Consider the following 23438-nt stretch of genomic DNA (forward strand, 5'->3'; position numbering starts at 1 on the left):
TGATTTATACACACTTTTTCATTACATTGCAATAATTCTTTGCTTATTGGTTTTAGTTCTATTTCTTAACCTAGTCTTCTAATCCAAGAAAGGCAAGAACATGCAGTGGGTCTCAGTGTTTGAAGGTGCATTGCCTAGTCTCATAGCACCATCGCTCATGCCATATCTACAAAATCCCAAGTATTTGTGAGAAAGTAAGAGAAAAAAAGCCAGTTAAGAAAGATAACTTCATAATAACAGAAACCATTTCTGCTGAACACCAGGTGAGAGGTGGTGAGCTAACCCCAGAAAGAAGGTATCCTTAAAAATATTTCGTTCTGTGCTCCGTTAGTTTTTCTAGAATTACCAAGTACAACACTTGCCTTTCCTCATAGTTGAGGAAGGTGCTTGAAATATAATGCTTTTAATAGGGAAATTGTAGCTGAAAAATAGCAAGAAGCTCAAATGGATTTCAGATTCTTTCCATCTGTAAGGCCCTTAATGGGAGGGCAACCAGAAATATCTGACCATGAACTCTACAAAGGTATTAGTGGATGCAACGTGATGGGACAAATAATACCCAGGATCAGCACCTCTAGAAAAATACTTAATGATATTCAAAGTTTCTTAATACTTTTTAAGAGTCCAAATAGTGTATCTGCTAAGGGTCCTATCTCTTTAAACATGCTTTTTGACAATCCTTGATTGTGGCTGGTTGGAACATGCCAAACAGAAATGGAAATTCAAATTTCTACTGTAATAAATGCAATGAGCATGACACCGTATTTGGGGCCATGCATACGTTATGTTAACTGATGCTCATTTAAAAGTACAAACGTCTCCTTCTAAAGGTAGGTGGATTAAATCGTGTGTACCATTTACCGACTTTAGGTTTTGTACTGCGCTATATATTTTAAATATATAGTATTATCTCTTATTTGTCCAATAGTCCTACATGTTACATGTTATTATTGCATTATTCAATTGAGTGAATAAAGATTCAAGGAAATAGAGCATTTGCCCAAGTCCACAACGGTAGTAAAAAGTAAAGATGTAATTAGAAAATATCTAGGTTGTGCATTTTTTAACAGTTTATTATGGAAAATATCAAAAGTATATAAAAGTAGACAGGACATCTTTTTAAACTCCACGTACTCATATCTTAAATTCCAACAATTGCCGGCTCATGCCCAAGCTCATTTCATTTACTGCCTCACTACTTTCCCCACTTGTATTTCTTTAAAGCAAGCCCCAGCCATGATAGCGTTCATTTACAAATGTTTTAGTATATTCCACCTAAGCCTTTTTTTCATGTAATAACTTTTTGTACCTATAGATGGAACAGTTTAATGCAGAACTGGTTATTACTGGGAAACGCTAAAAGTTGCCACTTGCTCTCACTTTTAATTGTCACTGGCAGTTTACCCATTTTGGCCTCTACACGGATGGGCAATTTTTGTTGCAAAAGTTAAACAGGATCATTACAGTTGTTCCGTTAGCTTATTGGACAGGAACAAGAATTTACAATGAAACAATTGTACATCAAAAACAGGTGTGTTGTGTTTTTTCTTTAAATGCCTCTGTCTTTAATATAAGAGCCGTGAGAGACAAGAAGAGTAATCAAGGAAAAATACCATGATTATAATGAACTGGAGGATTTAATTGGAGATATTGTAAGAGAAATTTTTTAAAAGCTGAACAATATTGAACTCTAAGAACATGGTACCAAAAGCAACATAAAAATATAACTATCACTTCTTACTGCCATCAGTACTGAGATCTTGGCAAATGAGTGTTTAAGAGTAAGGATGCAAAGCAATTAGCAGAAAATCCACATATGACACCCCTTGGGAGTCTTTTGGAACCAGATCCATTTATTCTTAGTTCTTTTTTTAACATTTTCCATTTCAAATTAAAAAAAAAACATAATAAAATCACTATTTTTCCCAATAAATAAACTCTCATTTCTTCTAATCACTAAAAATTAATGAGTTGTTAAAAAGCCACAGAAATGGTTTTGTCTTAAATGGCTTCTTGTAAAAGGGAAATGCTGTGACTCTTTTCAGAAGATTGGCTTAGATTTCACTTTTCACAAGGAAAAAAAAAATTAAATACAATCTTTTCTGTTACAGAAGAGCAAGTTTAACAGCAGGCTCTACTTATTGAGTTGTGCGAATATGTTTTTTTAAAATGTGGAATATCTTCAAGAGCTTATCCTTCTTTACTTAAAGAGATTATTTTCTCAGAGATTCAATGAAAGTTTCTACAGTTTTTGCAAAGTGTTACGCATGCTGGTAGGATCATCTAGATTACCACATGGGACTCTCCTTTTAGGAAGCATATATTATCAGCTGTCAATCCATGCACCATATTTATTGCTCAAAGGAACATTCCGTGACTAGGCTTTAGGGTCATGAAATGGCTGTACAAGGACTCCTTCAATCTTCAAATGGTTCGCATATGCACCGGTCCTATGAAAATACTAATACACACAAGGTGTATCCTTTTTTTCTTATTTAAAAGTTAAGTAATTTTTTACGATATAATTTACATTCCATAAAACTCACTCATTTTATAGTACAGTTTAATATATGTTAGTAAATTTACAAAGTTATGCAAACATCATCATGATCTAATTTTAGAAAAATTCTATCCTCTCAAAATAAAGGAGAGATGTGCTGAGATAGGGGCTAAAATTCCCTCCCAACTACATTTCTAAAACCAATTACATTTTTAATTTTCCAGAACTAGGGGCTGTTGCAGCTCCTCCATTGATGCGTGGTACCATTTTTAAGTCTGTACAAAGAGACAGCTGCATGTGGGATCATCTTTAAAAAACTCCCGGTCCTAGAAGCGCAGAGGTACCCATATTGGATAAGCCTAATAGTTTAGTTGAGGACTTTTTAGGAAAGGCATTATTTATAACCAACGACTTAAAATCAGAGGTTACCAGTGCAAAGTCTCTGAGGAACACATGCAAAATCACAATGAGGAAAAGTATCAACATTTTTATGTCTCCCTCTCAGGGCATCAGCAACAGATTATAGTTTTATCTGCTATGCAAGATTAGACCCTTTTATCTGTATGTTCTTGGGACAGGTCATGGAGAGGTCAGAATCAGAGCAGAATTTCTCTTCCTTCTTGAGACCGTTTTGTCATTTTGTGAGTATCGAGGGATTTGTACAATTCATCTGAATCGCGGAATCCATTGTTACAAAATTGTTTCTATCACCACCTTACTTGGTAATTTGTTTCTCTTTTTCTTCCTGATTAGTCTGGTTAAGGTGCGATAACACTTATTAATCTTTTCCAACAAACAATATTTGATTTCATTAATGATTTTTATATTGGTCTATTTGCTTTTTAACTAATACTCATATCTTTGTTAAATTATTTCATATGTATACCTTGGACTTAATTTGCTCTTTTTTTCGAACTTCTTAAGGTGGAAGCTTAGGTTATTGACTTAAGCCTTTATTTGTGTCTAATACAAGCATTTAACACTTTAAATTTCCCTTAAGTAGTAATTTAGCTCCATCTCACACATTTTAATGGGTTATTCTCACATTCTCATTCAGTTCCAAATATATTCTAATTTTCCTTGTGATTTATTTCTTCTTTGACCTATAGATCATTTAAAAGCAAGTAGTTTTATTTCCAGCTATTTGATGTTCTGTATATATTTTTGTTATTGTATTATAATTTAATTACCTTGTATGCGAGAACGTACTCTGTATATTTCAATTCTTTCACACTGAATTGATGGCCCAGAATGTAGTTTATTTCGGTGAATATTCCCTGTCCATTTGAAAAAAAAAAAAAAAAAATGCTGCCCAATGTTGGTGGATGGCATTTTCTATATGTGACCATGAAATTAAATAAGTTAATAGACTATAACTCAGGTTCAGATGTTCTATATCCTTACTATTTTTCCCACTATTTGTCCTACCAATTTCTTAGGGAAGAGTGTTATAATCTCAAAGTATTGCAAATTTTCTATTGCTCCTTTGAATTATATTTTGTTTTGTGTTTTTGAAGTTATATTATTTAAACACACATATTTAGGAGTATTGTATCTTTATTAAATTGATCTTTTCATTATTACAGAATAGCCCTCACTGATAATTTTCATTGTTCTAAGATTTTTTTTGTATTAATATAACCAACTTCACTTTACTTACGATATTAATATAGCCATCTCAGCTTTCTTATAGGAGTTTTAATGTTCTCTCTATATATTTTTATATTTTTAAATCATTTTACTTGTAAACCTCTCTGTGTCTTTATAACTTTACAATTAAAATAAAATGGAATTTTTTTTTGTAGTTAGCATCTCATCGAGTCTTTTAATCCAGTCATATAATATCTGCATTTTTTATATGAGGATTTAGTCTATTTATTTTTGATGTAATTTTTGCCCATGTTAGGTTTCATTCTACCATCATCTTACAATTAATATTTATTGACTCATTTCTCTCTCTCTTTAACTTCCTTCTTTAGGGTTATGGACCATTTTTTTAATGTTATTTTGTGTCCTTTGTTGACCTATTAGCAATACCTTTATTATTACTTTTGTTATTGTTATTATGAATATTATTATTATTTTAGTCATTGGTCTAAGGTTTATAATATGTGTCTTTAGCTATCTATCTTCAAATAATAGTATACAACTTTACATATACTATTAAAGACTTAAGTACTATTTTTTTCTCCCAAGCCATTCTTTGTGCTATCAGTATTTCTACATATTATTTCTACATATTTTATAGTCACGATTTGTAGTTATTTTAAATTCAGTCATTTTCATGTAAAGAAATTTTAAACTAATAATTTTTAGTTATCTACATTTTACCATTTTTAGTTATTTACATTTTACCCTTTTTTTCTTTAGTTATTTACACCAATTTAGGGAGAATATTTCCTTTGAAACCATTTTATATTGCATCTGGATACTATATTTCATTCCAGAAACTCTCCTTCAATGTGCATCTTGAAGAGTCTTACTCTACTTCTTAACGTACATTTTACCTTAAAATTTACTTTTTATTTCAAAATTGAGTCTTTCAAATAGAAATTCATTATAAAGTATGAAAGAATGAAATCCAAATATTCTTCAAATATTGTAGCTCTTTGCTTTATTTCAAAGTTGGAGTAACTGATAACCTTACATATATTAATAATAACCACTATTATTGTGTTTTATTAAAAAGCATCACATGACAGATTCTGAAAATATACTTTAGGTATAAAAACATATTTACTCCTCAAAGACCTTCTGACCCTCAGTTCCTTAATTAGTACTTTGGGCATAATAAGAATGCCTTCTATGACCTTGGGGAAATTAATTAAAAATGCAACCAGGTAAGTAATGAAATTGGAATGCAAACACAATTAGAAGTAATTCCAGAGCCTGAACATTATCTAATATGATATTCAGAAGCATTCTGAAATACAAATCCTAAAGAAATTACTGCTAATATAAGCTATTCAGAAATTAGAACGTTGAAAAGGGAATAAATTTCCCTTAACTTCCATTTGTTAGACATACCTCTAATAATTTCGAATCGTGGAGAATTTGATGGTGGGGACCTTTATATCACTCCCCAGTGACAGGAAACACCACACATCCATTTCCAATGGGAAATGGCAAGCTTGGAAAATCAAATATTATCTTGAGACTATTTTAAAAGACTCATCAAAAAAAATCCCTTTATTTTAAGAGAAAGTATTAAAATGAAATCATGCATGACTCCAAAATGTATTCAGATTTCTCTACAGTGTATAACAATAGGGAATTTTATCAGATTACATTTTCAATAAAAAAGAGTTTGTATGAGTTTGATGTGATTTCTATTTCAATCGTAAGGGTGACCTACACAGGTATCTTTTCTTTCGATCATTTTATTTCTGCTCTCTCCATCTGTATTTTAACCTGTTAATATGTGGGTGAATTTGAGGAAAAGCAAATCAGTTTGACCTTTAATGCAAAGTCATTTTTTGTAAGATCAAAACAGTACTATTTCCAATACTATAAAGGATGTGAATTTTAAGATTCAAAAGCACGTGCCATTCTCAGCAACCTGGAAAGAATGATAATGTGACCACTGCTTGAATGATAATTTTATCTACATAACGGCCTTCCATCCTCTTGCCTTCACTGTATATTAAGACTTCTGCCCAAAGATATATGTTTAGGCAAGCTGTTTTAATATAACATATTAAACTTTAAAACGATTCAAGGACAAACACTGGACTTTAGCTCACTGTAGGATGCCACATTTTCTTGCATCATTTCCCTCCTTTTTTTGCAGTTATTTTACCACTAAACCAGAAAAGAAAGGAATTATGCAGGAAAATTACTATCAGCTGCTACCCCTGCTGAATTACAGAACCCAGAGAATAATAGTTTCCCCAGTGGTGCCTCTGAGGGCTTGGGCCAAGCCATTAACCACAGCTAACACCTAAGGGAAGAAAGGGAGTATAGTAGAATGGCTCTCAGGCACTCCAGAAGATTTTTTATGCAAAAAAAATTACTTAAAATGCAGACATCCAGGCCCTATCCCCAGAAATTCTTATTCGGTTGATTTAGACTAAAATCTAAGAATATATATTTTTAACATGCTCAGATATTCGTATCTAAATTATTGCCTGAATTTTACAATTGACTTATGTTTGTGTGAATATTTGCTCAGACACAATGATAATTAAATGGACAAAATTTGAAATGCTGTGGTCTAGACATATCAGAGTCCAGTATAATCTGCATTTTATTTTTAAAGCAATGTAATAATAAACGTAAGATTGGTGGCATTGCTTTTCTCATTGCATTCTATTTGTGTGGGTTTAGAAATATTTTGAACTTCTCAAGGTACTGCTTCCCATTCTGAGTCCCTTGTTATGCACCAACTCACTCATATGCGCTGATATCTATTACATATTTATTTTAAAAAGGAACTGAAACCATTTGTATTAACACCTAACTTATAACCAAATTTCCATTACATCTTTGACTTAGATACTCCAAAATCCTAAGGCTGTTTGTTCCTATTGCCTCCTTCATAAAGGAAGTAATACATTTTAGCTGATTACTGTAGGATAGAACTTTTCTACATTGAAAAGGAAGATGTGAGGTTATTGGATACCAGGAGAGAGATATACAAAAGTATATAGCCATGAAGATGATACAAGAAATGGATCCAAGAAAGAGATTTCTTTTTCGAAACAGAGAAGAACAGTAATTAAATGTTATTAGTTCCAATGCTGAAAGACTGAATTTGTGGTACTGAACATCCAGATTGATACTCCCGATAGGTAAACGAAGGAGGCATAAGGCTAAAATTTTAGAAAAAAAAATATCGTCTGGTGTCTGAAATCACATAAGTGAATCAGATTCAAGCAGTTTATAAAGAGGTTAGAGGAAAAGGCTGAGGATGGAATTCTTTCAGTTTTAGATCCCACATATGAGGGTAATCATATGGTTCTCAACTTTTTTCATCTGATTTATTTCACTTAGCATGATCATCTCAAGGGACTAAAGTATAGTGCTTTCCCCAGAGGGAAAGGGGGAGGGGAGGTATAAAAAGGGGAGGGGAGAAGTAGAAAGGGGTAAAGGGGGTCAAATATACAGTGATGGAAGGAGATTTGACTGGGTGGTGAACACATAATGATATATACTATGGCATATTATAGAATTGTATACTTAAAACTTATATAAATTTTTTAACGAATGTCACCTCAATAATTTAATAAGAAATGTAAAAAAAAAGTAGGTTATTTAGATAGCAAACTACTTTTGGTACTTCCTTTCTTTCATATTCTTAGTGCTCCATTTACTACATTTAATGCTTTCAATATCTTACACACAATATATACTTTAATTAAACTGCTATTTTAAAACAGTGCTAATCTCTGTTCCAACTACCCTAAATTCCAAGTGTGTTAATGAGCACAAATTTATCAGCTCCAGTACAAAATGAATTCATCTCTAACTCCCAGTTTCTTATAATTTCTATCTATTCAATTAATAGAAATGTGGTGGAAAAGTCACTCTCCTGACAATGCTAGCCTTCCACTGTCTGGATTTTTAACCACTATTAGGCTGTCTTCTGAAATTTTCACAAGTAATTTTACCAATGGCCTTGGTGTTTCTTCATTTTGTTTTTACCCTAGATAGCTTGCACATTTAAAATAATAATGTTGTTTTTTCACTTCCACATAAATCTAAAGAGACAAATATTCTTTTCCAGATATCTTGGTATTTATAAAAGCTTTACGATTTCCATTCAAGTTGGCTCTTGGTATAGTTTTTACTTTTGTGGGTTAGTTAATGCAGGTCTTCAGATAAAATGAAGGTAACATTAAGTTTCATTCCTCATTCACCAGTTTCAAGAGCGAGATAAATCTGCCTTTCTTCTGAGTACTAAAGGATATGCATTATGTACATGGAAAATTTTGGGTAAGAGCAATCATGCAAATTCAGTGCAGGGGAAAAATAATCAAAGTCAGAAGACCTTGGGCAGTGTGATTTTATCCAGCATGGGCTTTGGTCTCTTGGATACTTGACTTCCTCTCTCGCACCAAAAATGATCATTTATTGGTAATTAATTCAAAGTTATGTTATTCTAGGGGTTCACATTAAGTCACCCAAAGTTGGATACTAGGGCATTCTGGCTATGCTATGCTATGTATGCTATGCTATGTTGACTCAAAATATGGGATTTTGATCTATAGAATATTGTATTGAATATTTTTGAGTCTGGTAAAGTCCTCTATTCTTGCCTACCAATGGCCTCGACCACTTAGTTTTCTCCTTGACTCTGATAAAGGTCTCATGGCATAGAAAAACCTTCTTCCACACACTTTCTCTCTCTCTTTTTAAAAATCCTTGAGCTTTAATATAACCTTCTTAGAGGCCATGTTTTTCCTTATTTTCTTAGGTAACTTATTAAGATGACAGAGAGAGTACAGAAAATACATCGAACTTGGTTGTAATTCTTAGCTGTCATGTGAGAAACCTTGAGCAAGTCACTTTATCTTTCAACAACCCTGTTCCTCATATGTAAAATGGGTGGAAGGACACCCTTCCTCACATCTGCAAATCATTTTTAATCAAATTTACTGTGTTTCTTAGTTTCCTAGCACAGTCATAACAAATTATCACAAACTAGGAGCATTAAAATGACGGAAAATCATTCTCTCACAGCTTCGGAGGCCACAGACTAAAATCAAAGTGTCAGCAGGGCCACACTCCTGCCAGAGACTCTAGAGTCAAATTTATTGTTTGTCTTGTCCAGCGTCTGTTGGCTGTAGGCATCCCATGGTTTGTGGCCACATCACGCCCATCTCTGCCTCGGTCCTCATCTTACTTCTTCCTTTACTTTGCCTCAGCAGGATTTAGGGGCCACCAGGTAATCCCAGATGAACTCATCTCAAGGTTCTTAATTTAATTACATCTGCAAAGATCCTTTTCCAAGTAAGGGAGCATTGATAGGTTCTAGGGAATAGGACATGGATATATCTTTTTGGAGGTCACCATTCAGACCACTACACTAAATACCACTTTCATATAATCTAAAAAGAACTTTATTTTATATTAACAAGTTAAGAATAGTATATGTAGTTTTTTAAAGAATTTTAGAAGACGTTTAAGTTTCATGGGTTGCTTGCTGAGTCCTAAGCTCATAAAGTACATCTCGCCCTCTGTACATTTCCTCTGCAACATGACAACTGTGCATATATTTATAGAACTATGTTTATAGTGCTAAGTGGCTATAATGAAGTAACTTTTTCTGTTAAAAATGTGCTAATTCATCTTACATGTACTTATAAATTGTTGACTAAATGTTAAGTCAGATGTCAGTCTAGAAACTTCTAGAAGAATTCACAACAATGTTTTTTTTTCTAAAGTCAAAGTAAACCTTAATCAATATTTTATGGCTAGATATACTTTATTATTAAATCCTAGAAGATTTGGTAATGAGTTAACACACAGATAAACACTGAGATTATTGACATCAGGTGGCATGGTGGACGGTCTAATGAGGAAAAAAGGAAAACAGAGTGACAAACGATCTAATTAACTGGCTCGGCATATCCAGTTGTTTGTTGCAGATTTAGTATGTTGGTACACTTTTAATGAATTATGTAGGAAGTTATAATGGTAATGGAGGAGACTGGCTTCACAGAGTCTTAGTTTTTATTAATTCATTACAGCCTGATTGTTTCTAATAAGACTTAGCGTTTAGAGTAGTAAACATATATTAATAAAGTGTAGGTGTTATGATCTTTGTTTCATATTCCTAGATATTGGATACGGTGAATACATGTATCTAATATGCTGAAAGCTCATAGATTTGGTATGTTTATTGCTTTGTTAGGTTTTTATAAACAAACAACACAACACAACGATAAGAACTTAATTAAATCTCCTGTCCACTGAACAGAGTGCCATTTTCCCTTTGTTTTGACCTTGCCATTTTCATTACATTTGACTTGACCAAGAAAATTTGAATTAGATTTGCAAGTCAAATGCCAGGAGACATTTCTCAAAAAGGCATACTATCTACTGATCTTCTTTCTATCTATTTCTTTTGTCATAAATGTTTGTCTGGCAAGTGCCTTCATTAACTCGGCTCCTTGTTGCTTCTGCTGGCATCTACAAGGATAAACAAAAGCCATAGCTCCGTGATTTCAAATAAATGGGACTGAGACCAAAGTAAAATGTCTGCATAAGGCCAATAGCACAGATGAACTACACTGCAACAAAGAGAAATTTGAGATTTTCCTGCTTTCTTTTATCTGGAAAAAATAAAGAACAATGTGGAAAGAACATGGGATATTTAAGTGGTAACAGTAATACTAATGACCATTCTTGTTTTATTAAAAATAGACAGAAAATACATGGAAAGAAGGAAGGGAGGAAGAGAGGGAGAGAGGAAGGAAGGCAAGAAAGAAGAAAAGAAGGAAGGAAAAACTGTGGAAAAAAATTATACAAATAAAGTTGAAGGATTATCCCAGTAGGTGGAGTCTATCTCTTAAGGTAGACTTTTAATTTTTCATGGACAATGCATATAGAATTAACTAGTGTCTACATTATTATTTGAGTTGGCTCAGGCTGCTATAACAAAATACTGTAGACTGGTGGCTTAAACAAGAAAAATCTATTTCTCACATTTCTGGAGGTGAAGAAGTCTAAGATCAAGGTGGAGGCAAGGTATGTTTTATTCTGAATCCTATTCTCTTGGCTGCTGTAGGAGGCCACCTTGTTGCTTGTGTACTCAGATTATCTCTTCTTTGTCCACACATGGGTAGAGAAAGAAAAAGTTCTCTGGTGTCTCTTTTTATAAGGACACAAATTGTATAGGGTCAGGACTCCACTCATGTGACCTCATACAACCTTAATTACTTCTTTAGAGGTTCCATCTCCAAATACAACCACACAAGGGGGAGGGGGAGGGCTTCAACATATGAATTTGGAGGGGAGGGGCATTCTCTTTATAACAAATATTTACTGGCTTATTTACTAAGGCAAACTTTGCTATAATGATATTAATCTTGTATGAAAGAAGGTCCTTTGGTTTCCAACTTTAAGTGATTCAAAGGCTAAAGACCAGTAATCAAAGAAATCCCTCCTATACAAACTGTAGGAGACACTTATTCAGACTATCTGTCCCCACTCTGTATGTAAGACTAAGTCATCCAATTTCGGCTCAGTAAAAGAGAATTCTGGTGTACACCTCTTTAGTATGATGGTGTTTCAGTTATTTTAGACTAGGTTTCTTCTTCTCTGAACCTTCTCTATTTGAATATAACCATCCTCAGTCCATCGTTCATGTTATATGTGAGGCATCTCTAAGGAAAGACTTGGAAACTATCACTATTTCCCTTAAATTTCCATCTAGGATCCCAGTCTACGTATTGTGTTCAATAGCTTAAAATTGAACTTTCTCAAATTTTGAACTACATACAATTCTCTATGACAAAATAACATAAGGGAAAGAAATATGAGCCCTACAAAATGCGGCTAATGATTACTTAGCCTTTTATACATCTAAAATTGATTATTTTTTACTTAAAAGTCCCCTAGTTTATTTCTGTATCCTCAGTTTCTATCATATTCCCATTATTATATTATTTCTTTGTAATAAGTGTTTTGATGAAAATGTAAAGTTTTTAAAAAATATATAAAATTATATAACTAATTATCTAGAGAGATTGGCGACAACTGTTGTAGAAGATAGTTGAAGAAATGACATTCTTCTATGAAGAAGTGACATTCAAGCACAGATATAACTAATGCATAAATATTAATGATTTAGATTTGGGCTAAGGAAGGGTAGCAAGATTATCAGGCAGAATAAAGAGAAAATACAAAATCCCTGAAGAGAGCAGATTCTTGACTTAGAAAAGACCAGGGTGGCGAGAACATTGAGAGAGAAGAGTAACAGAACATGAAGCTAGACAACTAGGCAAGTTACATGGAAAGAAAAGTAAATCTCTGATTTATAATAAAAGTTCTAAATGTACTTAACAAGCTTCTAATGAATCAGTTAGATTCTCAGTTTCTTAAAACCAAAAGCATTTCAAATAGAAGTGGGTTAAACACCGGCAGCAATAATGACTTACACATATGATTTTAAAAAGGCATTACTAGAGCAACAAAATTATACTGCATCAATAATAAATCTAACAAAATGTGTAAAAACTCCTATAGCTAAAATAAAAGCATTGTATAGAAATGCATTTTAAAAAATAATAACACTACAATCTTGATATAGAAGACTGAAGATCATAAAAATGTCAATTCTCTCAAAATTGATTTATATTTTAACATAATTTCTACTTAAGTTCTTATAGGAATTTTTATGGAACTTGATAATCTGATTCTGTATTTGTTAGAGATTAGCAAATGAGCAAGAATACCAAGTCACTCTTAAGGAACACTGTAGGGGAAAATAACCTAACAAACATCAAGATTTATAAAGTGTTTCTACATAAAACTAAAGCATTGATGTAGGATTAGGAAACAAAATGGAATTGGAACATAATAAAGAGCCCTTAAGAGGATGTTTTAAAGAAACAAATCAGAACTTCAGAAAAGATATTTGCCACATGTAGATTTTTAAAAAAGTATTTCAAATATATTAATTTGAACTATGTAAAACTGTGCTAGTCAATTTTTTTTATGTGTACAACAATGACATTTTCTTTTGGCCTAATAAAATAACTCAACTAAATCATTAATAAATACAAACAAAAAATTATTTTTTTAAAGAAGTGAGTAGGCAACTAGAACATTGACTTTGCCTGGACATAGCAGGTAAAATTTGGCAAAAATAACTCACACACTACTTTTACTCAGTCAACAATTTTCCGCATATAGAAGAGGAATGACATGCATGGATGCCTGGAGTAGTAAAAAAGTATATAGGTACAAGTTCAATGTTAGATCCCCCAATGCTTTGCTAAATAATAAAGAGGTGGCTTTGTTCTGCAAGAATAATATCCCCACTGCACTTTCTAAATTATCATTATGGATCATTTTAAAGATAGAATATGCAAAGATAGTTTCTCATACTAATAACGTCAACCACAAAAAGGAAAGAGCCTCATTGTAGTTTTATTAATTGCATCTTGAAAAACAATTCTCATCTTCTGTTTTGAACTATGGTATATGAAATCATCCACAAATGTTCCTTGCACTAATTAACTCTACTCAAACTTGTCACACACTTTCTGAAAATACAACACAGCTCTACATTTTGTATCTGTTTTGAGATAATGTTCTGCTTTTAGCTTGATGGTATTTCCTTCTAGGTCATGGAAATGAAGATTCCTGGTCATTTGATATATCATTGTTTAACTCCATTAGAGACTTCTTATCACTCTTCAAATTACTAAATAATGAAGCAAAACCAGAAGAAATTCAGAAAAAAGTTAATTCAGTCAGTGCTTTTTTTATTATTATTATTTTTATTTCTGTCTGACTGCCTACTAGTAAGTCATTATAGGTCCACCTATATCTTAAACAAAGCAAAAATAAATATAATTTATACATTTTAGGGAATGACTATCACTTGGAAATCGTGGATAGTACTATATAGTACAGAAGGTTTAAAACATTTACTTGAAGTCATTTGAGTAGACTGTCTGCTCATGTGTTTGAGTATTCTGAAAACCAGTAGGACCCTGATGACCAGAAATTGGACAGCAATGGTTTGGAATCCCTGCCTTAATATGCACTGATGAGGTAGCCAAGTGTTCTGGGGTCTGCAAACTTGCCAATATTTGAAAAACTTCCAGCTGAAATAATCATTTTGCCCAAAAAAACATTGCACATATTTACCAAAATTATGTTTATTTGCTTTTTGCTGGAAAATCAGTGTGAGATAATCATTATGCCCATTTTGATTAGCTATATGTCTTTCATTAGCCAAAATAAGAAAATAAATTAATAATTAATATATGCAATATGACTATAGTTTGTTAGAAATGAAAGACAACAAAAAAGTCATTTTAGGGGTGAAATTTTGAGAACCATAGGGCTAACATGGGTCTACTCACTTCTCACCAACCAGTTTTACTTTGAACTGAATGAAGTATGACCTTAAATATTGGTTAAACGATATGTATCTCCATTTAATTAACTGACATGTGCAAAATAGAACACTTGCTCCTATGACTTTTCAGTTTATTCTTATTCGTGTAACCACTACAGGTCTTCTCTACAAAATTTTAATATATATGGCATATCTCCTCCAATTGGCAGTAAATGGGACTGTTGTTAAATATCAGTTTAAATGGTCTAGGACATAAATTACTTTTTAGGTACCCACAGGAGTCAATGAAATGCATCATTTTGTATGCCATATTGTCATGCAGTCTGTCTTTTAATTCAGAGCTTCTCAAACATGCCTTTCAAATGTGGTAAAATTTTTCCAGCCAATTTTACATTACCAAGATAAGTGAAAGGAAATTAAACTTATTTATGGGGACTTGGGATAATGTGTCTTCTGAAAAGACACTTGAAAATTATATAGATCTTTTGTGTTTACAAGATGATGATAAAACTTTATTAGTTTATCATGGGACCCAATTTATTGGACCTGATAGGATGTGGAGGTTTTGGTCCATGCCAATTGGGAAAGTGGGAAGAGGGGAGTGGGAGAGAGCCTGAGCTGTCTGGTGGAATTGGGATCATCTTGAAGTTTGCAGAGGATTTATGAACTAGAAAAACAAGTGTTGTTCAGGCAGCCATTTTGAAATGATGCAAACTATTGTAATTTTCACTTTTTCCAGATAATTCCCTCAGCATTTTGGCAAAGCATAATGGATTCAACCGCCAGAAGCAAGAAGTCTATCTTTTACCTATCATAATCAGTGATAGTGGGAATCCTCCTCTGAGCAGCACCAGCACCCTGACCATCCGGGTCTGTGGCTGTAGCAGTGATGGTGTTGTCCAGTCTTGTAATGTTGAAGCTTATGTCCTTCCGATTGGACTCAGTATGGGCGCCTTAATTGCCATATTAGCATGCATCATTTTGCTGCTAGGTACGTATTTCCTTCATAGCCTAATGGTCACCATTTTTCTGGTTCATAAATGACTGTAAATAAGGACGACAAACCCCAACCTAGCCAGGCATCAGCACTCTTTTGGGGAAGAGGAACTTCCTGTACTTCTCCAAGCTTTGAGGTCACCAAGAGGGAGTGAAGAGAAAAAGGGTTGTGATAGTAAGTGTCCAATTGGAGAGGACTGTTTAGTGCCTTTTTCAGTCCCATCACCAGTAAAAAAAAAAAAAAAAACAAGATAAAACAGACTAAGCATATGGTGATAGGAGTGGGGATGGACCTTTATGTGGTTACAGCAGCTTCTTCTATTATGAAGAAGACCTCCAGAGCTTCTGATGCACACAAGTTTGATGCATAAGGGGCTCACATCTGTCGAAAATACTCCTTTATCTAAACAGTGTCTAGGTTGGATGGCTGAGTCCATCCAATCACAAAGTTGGGTGAGATCAAATGAGAACAAACAAGCAAACAAAACATATATTTTCTTCAAAATTACATTGTCTTCCTCAGATATTTTTTCTTCATATTAAAATCAAATTATAATGAAGATTGCAAATTAAGGAAAGGTTTCTGTAATGTTTCCATTAAAAAATGAGATTAGATGGTAGAAAGATATACAAAAGGAAAGTTATGTCTTATCCTGCCTAAATAAAAGTTATGTTAGTTACTACCTTCCCTCTTGCATCTGTCCTGCTGATCTAGTACCCTGGATTGAGCACCATTTCCCACATTTGATTCGGCTCACCTGGCTGGCTGGGTATGGGTTCCTCTCTTTTTCCCCACCTTTCGGGCTGCCTTCCCTGATGGAGGAGTTCTAGCCTTCACACAAGACAAGAAGTTGACCATGCAAATTTGACATTCATCTTAATATGTTGCTTAACCTGTGAATGAACACTATTTGATTGGAGAAAGTCTTGAAGAACTGTTAAAATACCAAATATACCAGATATAATCTATTCTGCTCCTTTTCTTTATAGAAGAGGGGCATGGAATGAAAGAATATTAAATGACTCGCCCAAGATACACAGCGAGTTAGTTACGCTACCCGTACTGTTTTCTATTTTTGTGCCATTCACTCCAGAGTTTGTCACAGAATTAAGTGCAGCTTTCACCATGAATAGATGAAAGTTTATTCTTTTAACCCAGCTTCATCACCATTTAATAAACAGAAGCAACCCGGGAAAGTACTCACTCAAAATTTAGTACTCATCCTTCAGATAGGTGTTTCGCTTAATTCTCAAGTCAACGTTATTAAAGCTAATGCTCAGAAGTTTTTAAATAACGCCCCTCTATCTTAAAACACATGGGGTGTTGCTCATAAAATTGAATGCAAGTTTGGCTAATTGTTATTTCATGTTCTTTTTCTACAGTCATCGTGGTGCTCTTTGTAACTCTGCGGCGACATAAAAACGAGCCATTAATTATCAAAGACGATGAAGATGTACGAGAAAACATCATTCGCTACGACGACGAAGGAGGAGGGGAGGAAGATACAGAGGCTTTTGATATTGCAACTTTACAAAATCCAGATGGAATTAATGGGTTTTTACCCCGTAAGGATATTAAACCGGATTTGCAGTTCATGCCAAGGCAAGGGCTTGCTCCCGTCCCGAATGGTGTTGATGTCGACGAATTTATCAATGTACGGCTACACGAGGCAGATAATGACCCCACCGCCCCGCCGTATGACTCCATCCAGATTTATGGCTATGAAGGCCGGGGGTCTGTGGCTGGCTCCCTCAGCTCCTTGGAGTCCACCACCTCAGACTCAGACCAAAATTTTGACTACCTCAGTGACTGGGGTCCCCGCTTTAAGAGACTGGGCGAACTTTACTCTGTCGGTGAAAGTGACAAAGAAACTTGACAGTGGATTATAAACAAATCCATGGAACTGAGCATTCTGTAATATTCTAGGGTCACTCCCCTTAGATACAACCAATGTGGCTATTTGTTTTAGAGGCAAGTTTAGCACCGATCATCTATCAACTCAACTACATTTTAATGTTGAACCAAAAAAAAAAAAATTAATAAAAATAAAACGTATATGTTAGGAGGTTATAAATCTTGTGGAGTGTGAATTAAAGTATGTGGAGTGTCTACAAGTCTTTGGATATCTGATATTTACCTAACCACCACAGACAAAGATTGGGATCCTGGCTAATCCTTAGACAAATGGGTTAAAAAGAGGAAAAAATAATCAAAATTAAAAGGTGCTTTCTTAGAAAAATGGACCTGCAAGGAATTTGCTGCTGATATGTGTCTTCTGCAAGGATTTTTATAAATGCAAATGGCTTTTTCCCCTTCACCAATAAGGATCCCGCCACAAATGATAAAGCAATACTTGGTCGGCTGTACGTTCTGACTTTTTGGAGTTTTAGGAGGCCTCCTAGATTATGCGGTACGGTGACCACACATTGTACATAACTGTTGGCCCCACTCATCAGAGACTGAATAGCATCTTTAAATATTGTGTCGAGCCTTAAAATATTCACATGTTCGTAATCCATTCCAGGGTGGGGATTGCCAATTCAGTGGTGGGAGGAGAGAAATCCCATTAAACAGGCTTGTTTTCTGGAAGCAGGATTACTCGTTCCCTCCACTTCATCTTCTTCCACAAGGACACAAAGATAAACTATATCACACAGTGGACTACATAAAAGACAGATGGTTTTATTGCTAGCGCGTGAATTTATTTGTTTAATTCTCGAAATAAATATTTTATTGATGTCCATTAATGCTTTTATTTATTAAGGTTGGTAATTATAGATTAAGGGACTATATGGGGGGAAAAAAACCCCTAAACTATATCCATTAATAATCCTTTAGATTGTTTTATATAAATATATATATATATATACACACACACAATGAATGTTTAATACATGTACATTTTGATGAGATGAGTATGGCAGGCAATATTATCAAAAGGGGAGCTAATAGTCTCTTTAGAGTAGAAAGTGTTATTGTGACTGGTGATGGCAGGAACAGCATTTTCCCAGAGAAACTTTTGGACTGTTTTCTATTTTGTTCATAATCCTAGTATTTGGTGTTTTTACTACAAGCACAAACATCTGAAAGTATATTGATTCATGTGAATATTTACACTCTAGACTTTTAGATATCTCCATAATGCCCACCCAATATAAATGCTTCACATCGCCCCCTCTATTTTAGAGCAGGAACTGATTTGTACATAATTTTACTGCTTCTGTTTTTAGTACTTCTCTCTCTGATCTTCATGGTGATGCACAGAACGTCTTAGACCCCAAAAGAGAACAGCACTAGATGATGTGAGCATATTCAATTTGTAATGCAAACCTGCCATTTTAGGAGTAGAAAATGTATGATAAAACTCTCAAGTACTACATGCAGATCATTTTAATTTTCTACTTTGCTTTAATGCAATATTGTTTATTTACTCCATGTATTGTATTCAGAGAAACTCCTGTATTGTTTCCTACTTTGTGAAATATATTTTTATAAATACCTTTGTTGTCATCACTTTTTCTTTTCTAATTAGATAAAGACCTAACAGAGTGCCATCAAATCTAAGTAGAATTCTAGAACATTCAACTAAATTATTGCAAGGATCATTTTTATTTGCAAGAGTTCTTATTATAAAGAAATAAAGAACAGAAATGGCTTGGGGATGATCATGTAGCAAGATCCCAATAGGGACATTAAAGGAACGTGGTGCATGTAAAGGCTAGTCCAGCTGTGTCAGCTGGGTCCTCCTGGAAGCAGATGCTGAAGCAGAGTTAAGCATCAAAAAACAAGAGAGAGAAGAAACAGGATTGAGCAGGGAATCGCTTCAGACAGGGATGCAGATCTAAAACTTGTAAAAGCAAAGATTAGAAAGCAAAATTTGGCGAGAGAGCCTTGGACCTGAAAAATCTCTGCCAGCCAAACAGGGGGTTCTGAGTGAAAGACTGCCTGTTAGAGAGATCTTTCATTGTTCAAAAATAAACTGCAATTCTCCTGCCATTTCAGGCATTGGCTTGAGCTGCCTGAGAAGAACATGGCATTGCTAGAAAACTGAAGGCATTGACTAATGGAGGCTGCTTCTACTGTGACAGAGAGAAAATGTTTGAATGTTATATTTAAAATTTACAACTATCCAGTGACTTCACTGAGTCCTTATTGAGTTTCGGTTGCCTGAGAATAGTTCATAGTTCGACCTTTATGCTTGTCGCTATGGTGATTGAACGCTTTTTCTTGAGGTCGAAGTGATTGCCCCAAATGACTTTAAAATACACCAGGACTTGGTGTCTGAAACAAATACTTGGTGAAGTAGGTTATTAATAGTAGTTGCATAATAATCAATAGTAATATTCCAACTATCTTGCACAAACCAAGCTCAGGTCATTACTTTACCTATCTCTAGCATACCAGACTCATCTCTACTATATTTCTCAGTGAAGTGCCATGGATTACAGATATATAAACATGTCTTTAAAACGGCACTATTTTTCAGGAATATAGAGTCCATATCCTCCAATTTTGAAAATCAGTAAGATAATCACTATATGGTGGTTTTCATGGAGAGATGACATCTGGTATACTAGTTGCCCAAATAATGCCTCAAAATTCATTTGGTAGAGGGATGGAAAATAGAAGTGTGAATCTCTTGCTGATTTTCTTTGCCACCATCAAGCTGGCACCTTGTGCTTAAAAACACAAATAAGGTTTTATAATATGGAATCATGTTCCTACTGGGGCTGAACCATTCTTTTAGAGTACCCTGAATTAAGTCTTAAACATCCATATATGTATAGTCTGGAGAATGAAGAGGCCATTTTCTACGATAATCTTAAATGAGTACGGTTATTTTAAGATTACAAATCATTTATAATAGGATGGTTAATAAATGCTAGAAAGGTAATTCAAGTGTTAACCTTGCCATACAGAATTGTGATTTCTAGGATATGAAATTTACAGTGAAAACGTTTGGGAAAAAAGTGTGGGTAAGTGTTTGTGTGTATAAAAAAATAAAAGAAAACTTAGATTCGCTGGCATTACCAGTGAAACAAGAATGCTTAGAAAAAGCTAAATGTGTCTTTGGGACAGTTTGTTTAATCAGATGCTTAAAGTAAGACAAGTCTCTGCGTGAGACTTGGAAATCTCCTAGGAGCAGCCAGATTCCACACTGAGACTCGACAGAGTTCTGGGTTATGCTGTATTTTGGAGAAGGAAAAGCTGGTGCTGAGAGCTAAGTAGCCAATTACTCTTTATAGCCACATAAGGACTGGAGGCAAGTAGGCCCTTCCAACAAGTTGTATTATGCGATCACTGGCTTTGCAGGAAATCTCACGAATGTATAACCTTCTGATTGCCTTTTTGATTGAAAGTTTCATCTGAGATCAGGGCAGTGCAACCAGTAATAAGATTTCAAAAAATCCCATCACTGGCACTGTAGGAAAGGCTGAGCATGACTGAAATCCCATCATTGTCAGGAAGAAAGATAAGGTAACAGTGGGTATTACTATAAAAGCTATATAAATGCACAATTTACATATGAATATCAACGCTGAAAAGAAATACACACACACACACACACACACACACACACACACACACACACACATCCAATTAAGTTACCAGAGATTAATTTATATTTATGTTTTGTCTCACAATCTCACATACGACCAAACCTGGAATGATAGCTTTTTTTCCCCCTGAATTTAACCTTGAATTTAAAAGAAACTGGACTGAGGGTAAAGGATTTTAAATGTAGGTTTTAAATGTAGGTTTTAAATTTGAGAACAAAATAATGGTTTATGATACCTGAGATTAGAATTAAATGTATCACATTGTGAAGCTGGACTAGATGTTTTTGTTATTGTGTTTTTGAGTAGAAAATAATTGTAGAATGTATTTTGCAGGGAGTAGTTTTCAATATCTTTTTATTTCCCTCAATTCTAGTACTGTTTTATTTGATATACAAAGTTTTTTTTGCAAAGTTACTCAGTTGGCCAGACAGTTTTGCAGTTATTATTCTTTATGATGATGGTAGAGGACAGAGATTCTATCATTAAAATAGATGGTTACTTTTTAAATTTTCTTTAGTCAACACATATATATGTATCACATGATATACTGTTTTTTTATATAAATATATCCTGGATATTAAAGATATTTTAATGCCAGTATTTTTCACCCAGTCCTAGGATTATGTGACCATACAATTTAAAATCCCCTTGACTTGATTGACTATCTGAAAGGAAAGAACTGTGTCTCCTACATATATTAAGCATCAACCAGCTCAAGAATTAGGCTCTCAAGTTGATATGGAATGATTAAATGAGATGGCACGGCCAAGCTTATATCCTTTATTTAAAAAATGGAGTTAATGAAACTCATCTGAACTAATAGTTAAACATTCTTTGTTGATGGTTTTGTAAATATTAGTATTTAAGTCTAGGTTTAAACTTAGGTTTCTCTAACATCAAAGCCCCATAATTTTTGAATAAAGAACACACTCTGTAATCAAAATGTGAAACTTGCAATGTTAAGAAATAAAAACTAAGTTATCTATAGTGTTATTAAAGAACCCAGGGGGAAGCACTGTATTACTTTAAATGGAAAGACTTAAAATGCCTTCATGGAGAAATTTTCAAAAAGATAGGAACTGAAGAATGAGTTCAATAGAAATCATAGATCTTCAAACACCCAAAACTAAGAGGAGTCAATTATAAAAAGCACCACAGTCACAGATTAATGACACTTTTTTTTAACATTCGGAAAGATCCAGAATGTGGCTGCTCATAGTACCCTCAAAGGTTTGCCTAAATTGTGGCACATTTTGTGGATAACAAACATAATGTTCAGAGATATCTTAAGGAATTTTTTAGAGTTGAATTATACATCTAATAAGTGAGAGAGACAGGATTTGAACTCTGTCCTTCTAGCTCACAACCAGGGTTGTGAAGTTGTAAGTATTTGTGTGTGCATGCTTCTGCTCCTTTATTGACAGAAGTGTCATCTGGGTCTTAAGTCCGCTAGACATTTTGCAGGAGGAACTGGTGTCCAGAGCACTGTTCCTCAACTTGAGTTACCGGCCATCTTCTGACTCACATTTTAAATATAAGTATTACCTCTTGCAGGAATCTTTTAAATAGATAATAGTTATCTTATTATTATCTGCAGATGACAGAAAAGGGGTTGTTAGGAGGAATAATACAGAATTCTGTCTGAAGAGAAAATCAGTACAAAACAAAGGCTTCGATGAACCGAGAGGTCCAGGCAACAAAAGAAAATGAGAGGTCACTGAAGGTAAATCCTAATTCCTTCAGATTTCCTCTGTATGTGCAAAGAAATCCAAGGCTATCCTATGCTTCCTCATAAATATCAGCAAGATTTTAACACTATGTTCTAATTGACAACAATAATTTGGAGTCATTGAAATCACTCCTCTCTCCTAATATATGTATTCTCTGACTACAACTTTATCTAATGCTTTTCCAAGTTTTCTCTCATTCAGCCTCTAACGTTTGAAAATAATTCCATATTTGTTAAGTCCAATTATTGCATAAGTGAATAGATTATCCAGGCTCAAGTATAAAACTACAAATATCCCTATTGCAAATATATTTAAACAAACAAAAAAACTTTCTAAATTTATTTTCTAAAAAAGAATGTGCTAGATTTGATCTGTGATACTAACAAACTTATCTTGCCTTTCCAAGACAGAGAGTCTAACTGGATAAATTTCAGAAGCAAATAAATGATAAAACATTAGATTTATCTATGTTGTGGAAGAAGTGAACCGTTTTATGAAAGTACAGAGAAATAATATTTAACCTTGCCAAATCATAGTATCCTGTTAGAGAATATGTTACAATGAATCTTGGAGGGTGTATCTCAGTAGACTGGGGATTTTAGTAGGTAAGGTC

General features: G+C 34.0%; 1 protein-coding gene across 2 annotated transcripts in view; it reads left to right on the top strand.

The window, feature by feature from the left end:
- CDH8 (cadherin 8) overlaps positions 1-17727 on the top strand; it is a 309903-nt gene extending 292176 nt beyond the window's left edge. Inside the window, exons 11-12 of one of the 2 annotated variants that reach the window (XM_016150682.2) lie at positions 15277-15528; positions 16917-17727. In XM_016150682.2, coding sequence (XP_016006168.1) covers positions 15277-15528; positions 16917-17410 — 746 coding nt within the window. In that variant the 3' untranslated portion in view covers positions 17411-17727. The remainder of the gene's footprint in view (positions 1-15276; positions 15529-16916) is intronic. The other variant, XM_016150693.2, reaches the window with a different exon arrangement.
- The last annotated feature ends 5711 nt before the right edge of the window (positions 17728-23438 follow it).

This window comes from Rousettus aegyptiacus, unplaced genomic scaffold, assembly GCF_014176215.1.
Source record: "Rousettus aegyptiacus isolate mRouAeg1 unplaced genomic scaffold, mRouAeg1.p scaffold_m13_p_14, whole genome shotgun sequence".
Taxonomy (NCBI): Eukaryota; Metazoa; Chordata; class Mammalia; order Chiroptera; family Pteropodidae; genus Rousettus; species Rousettus aegyptiacus.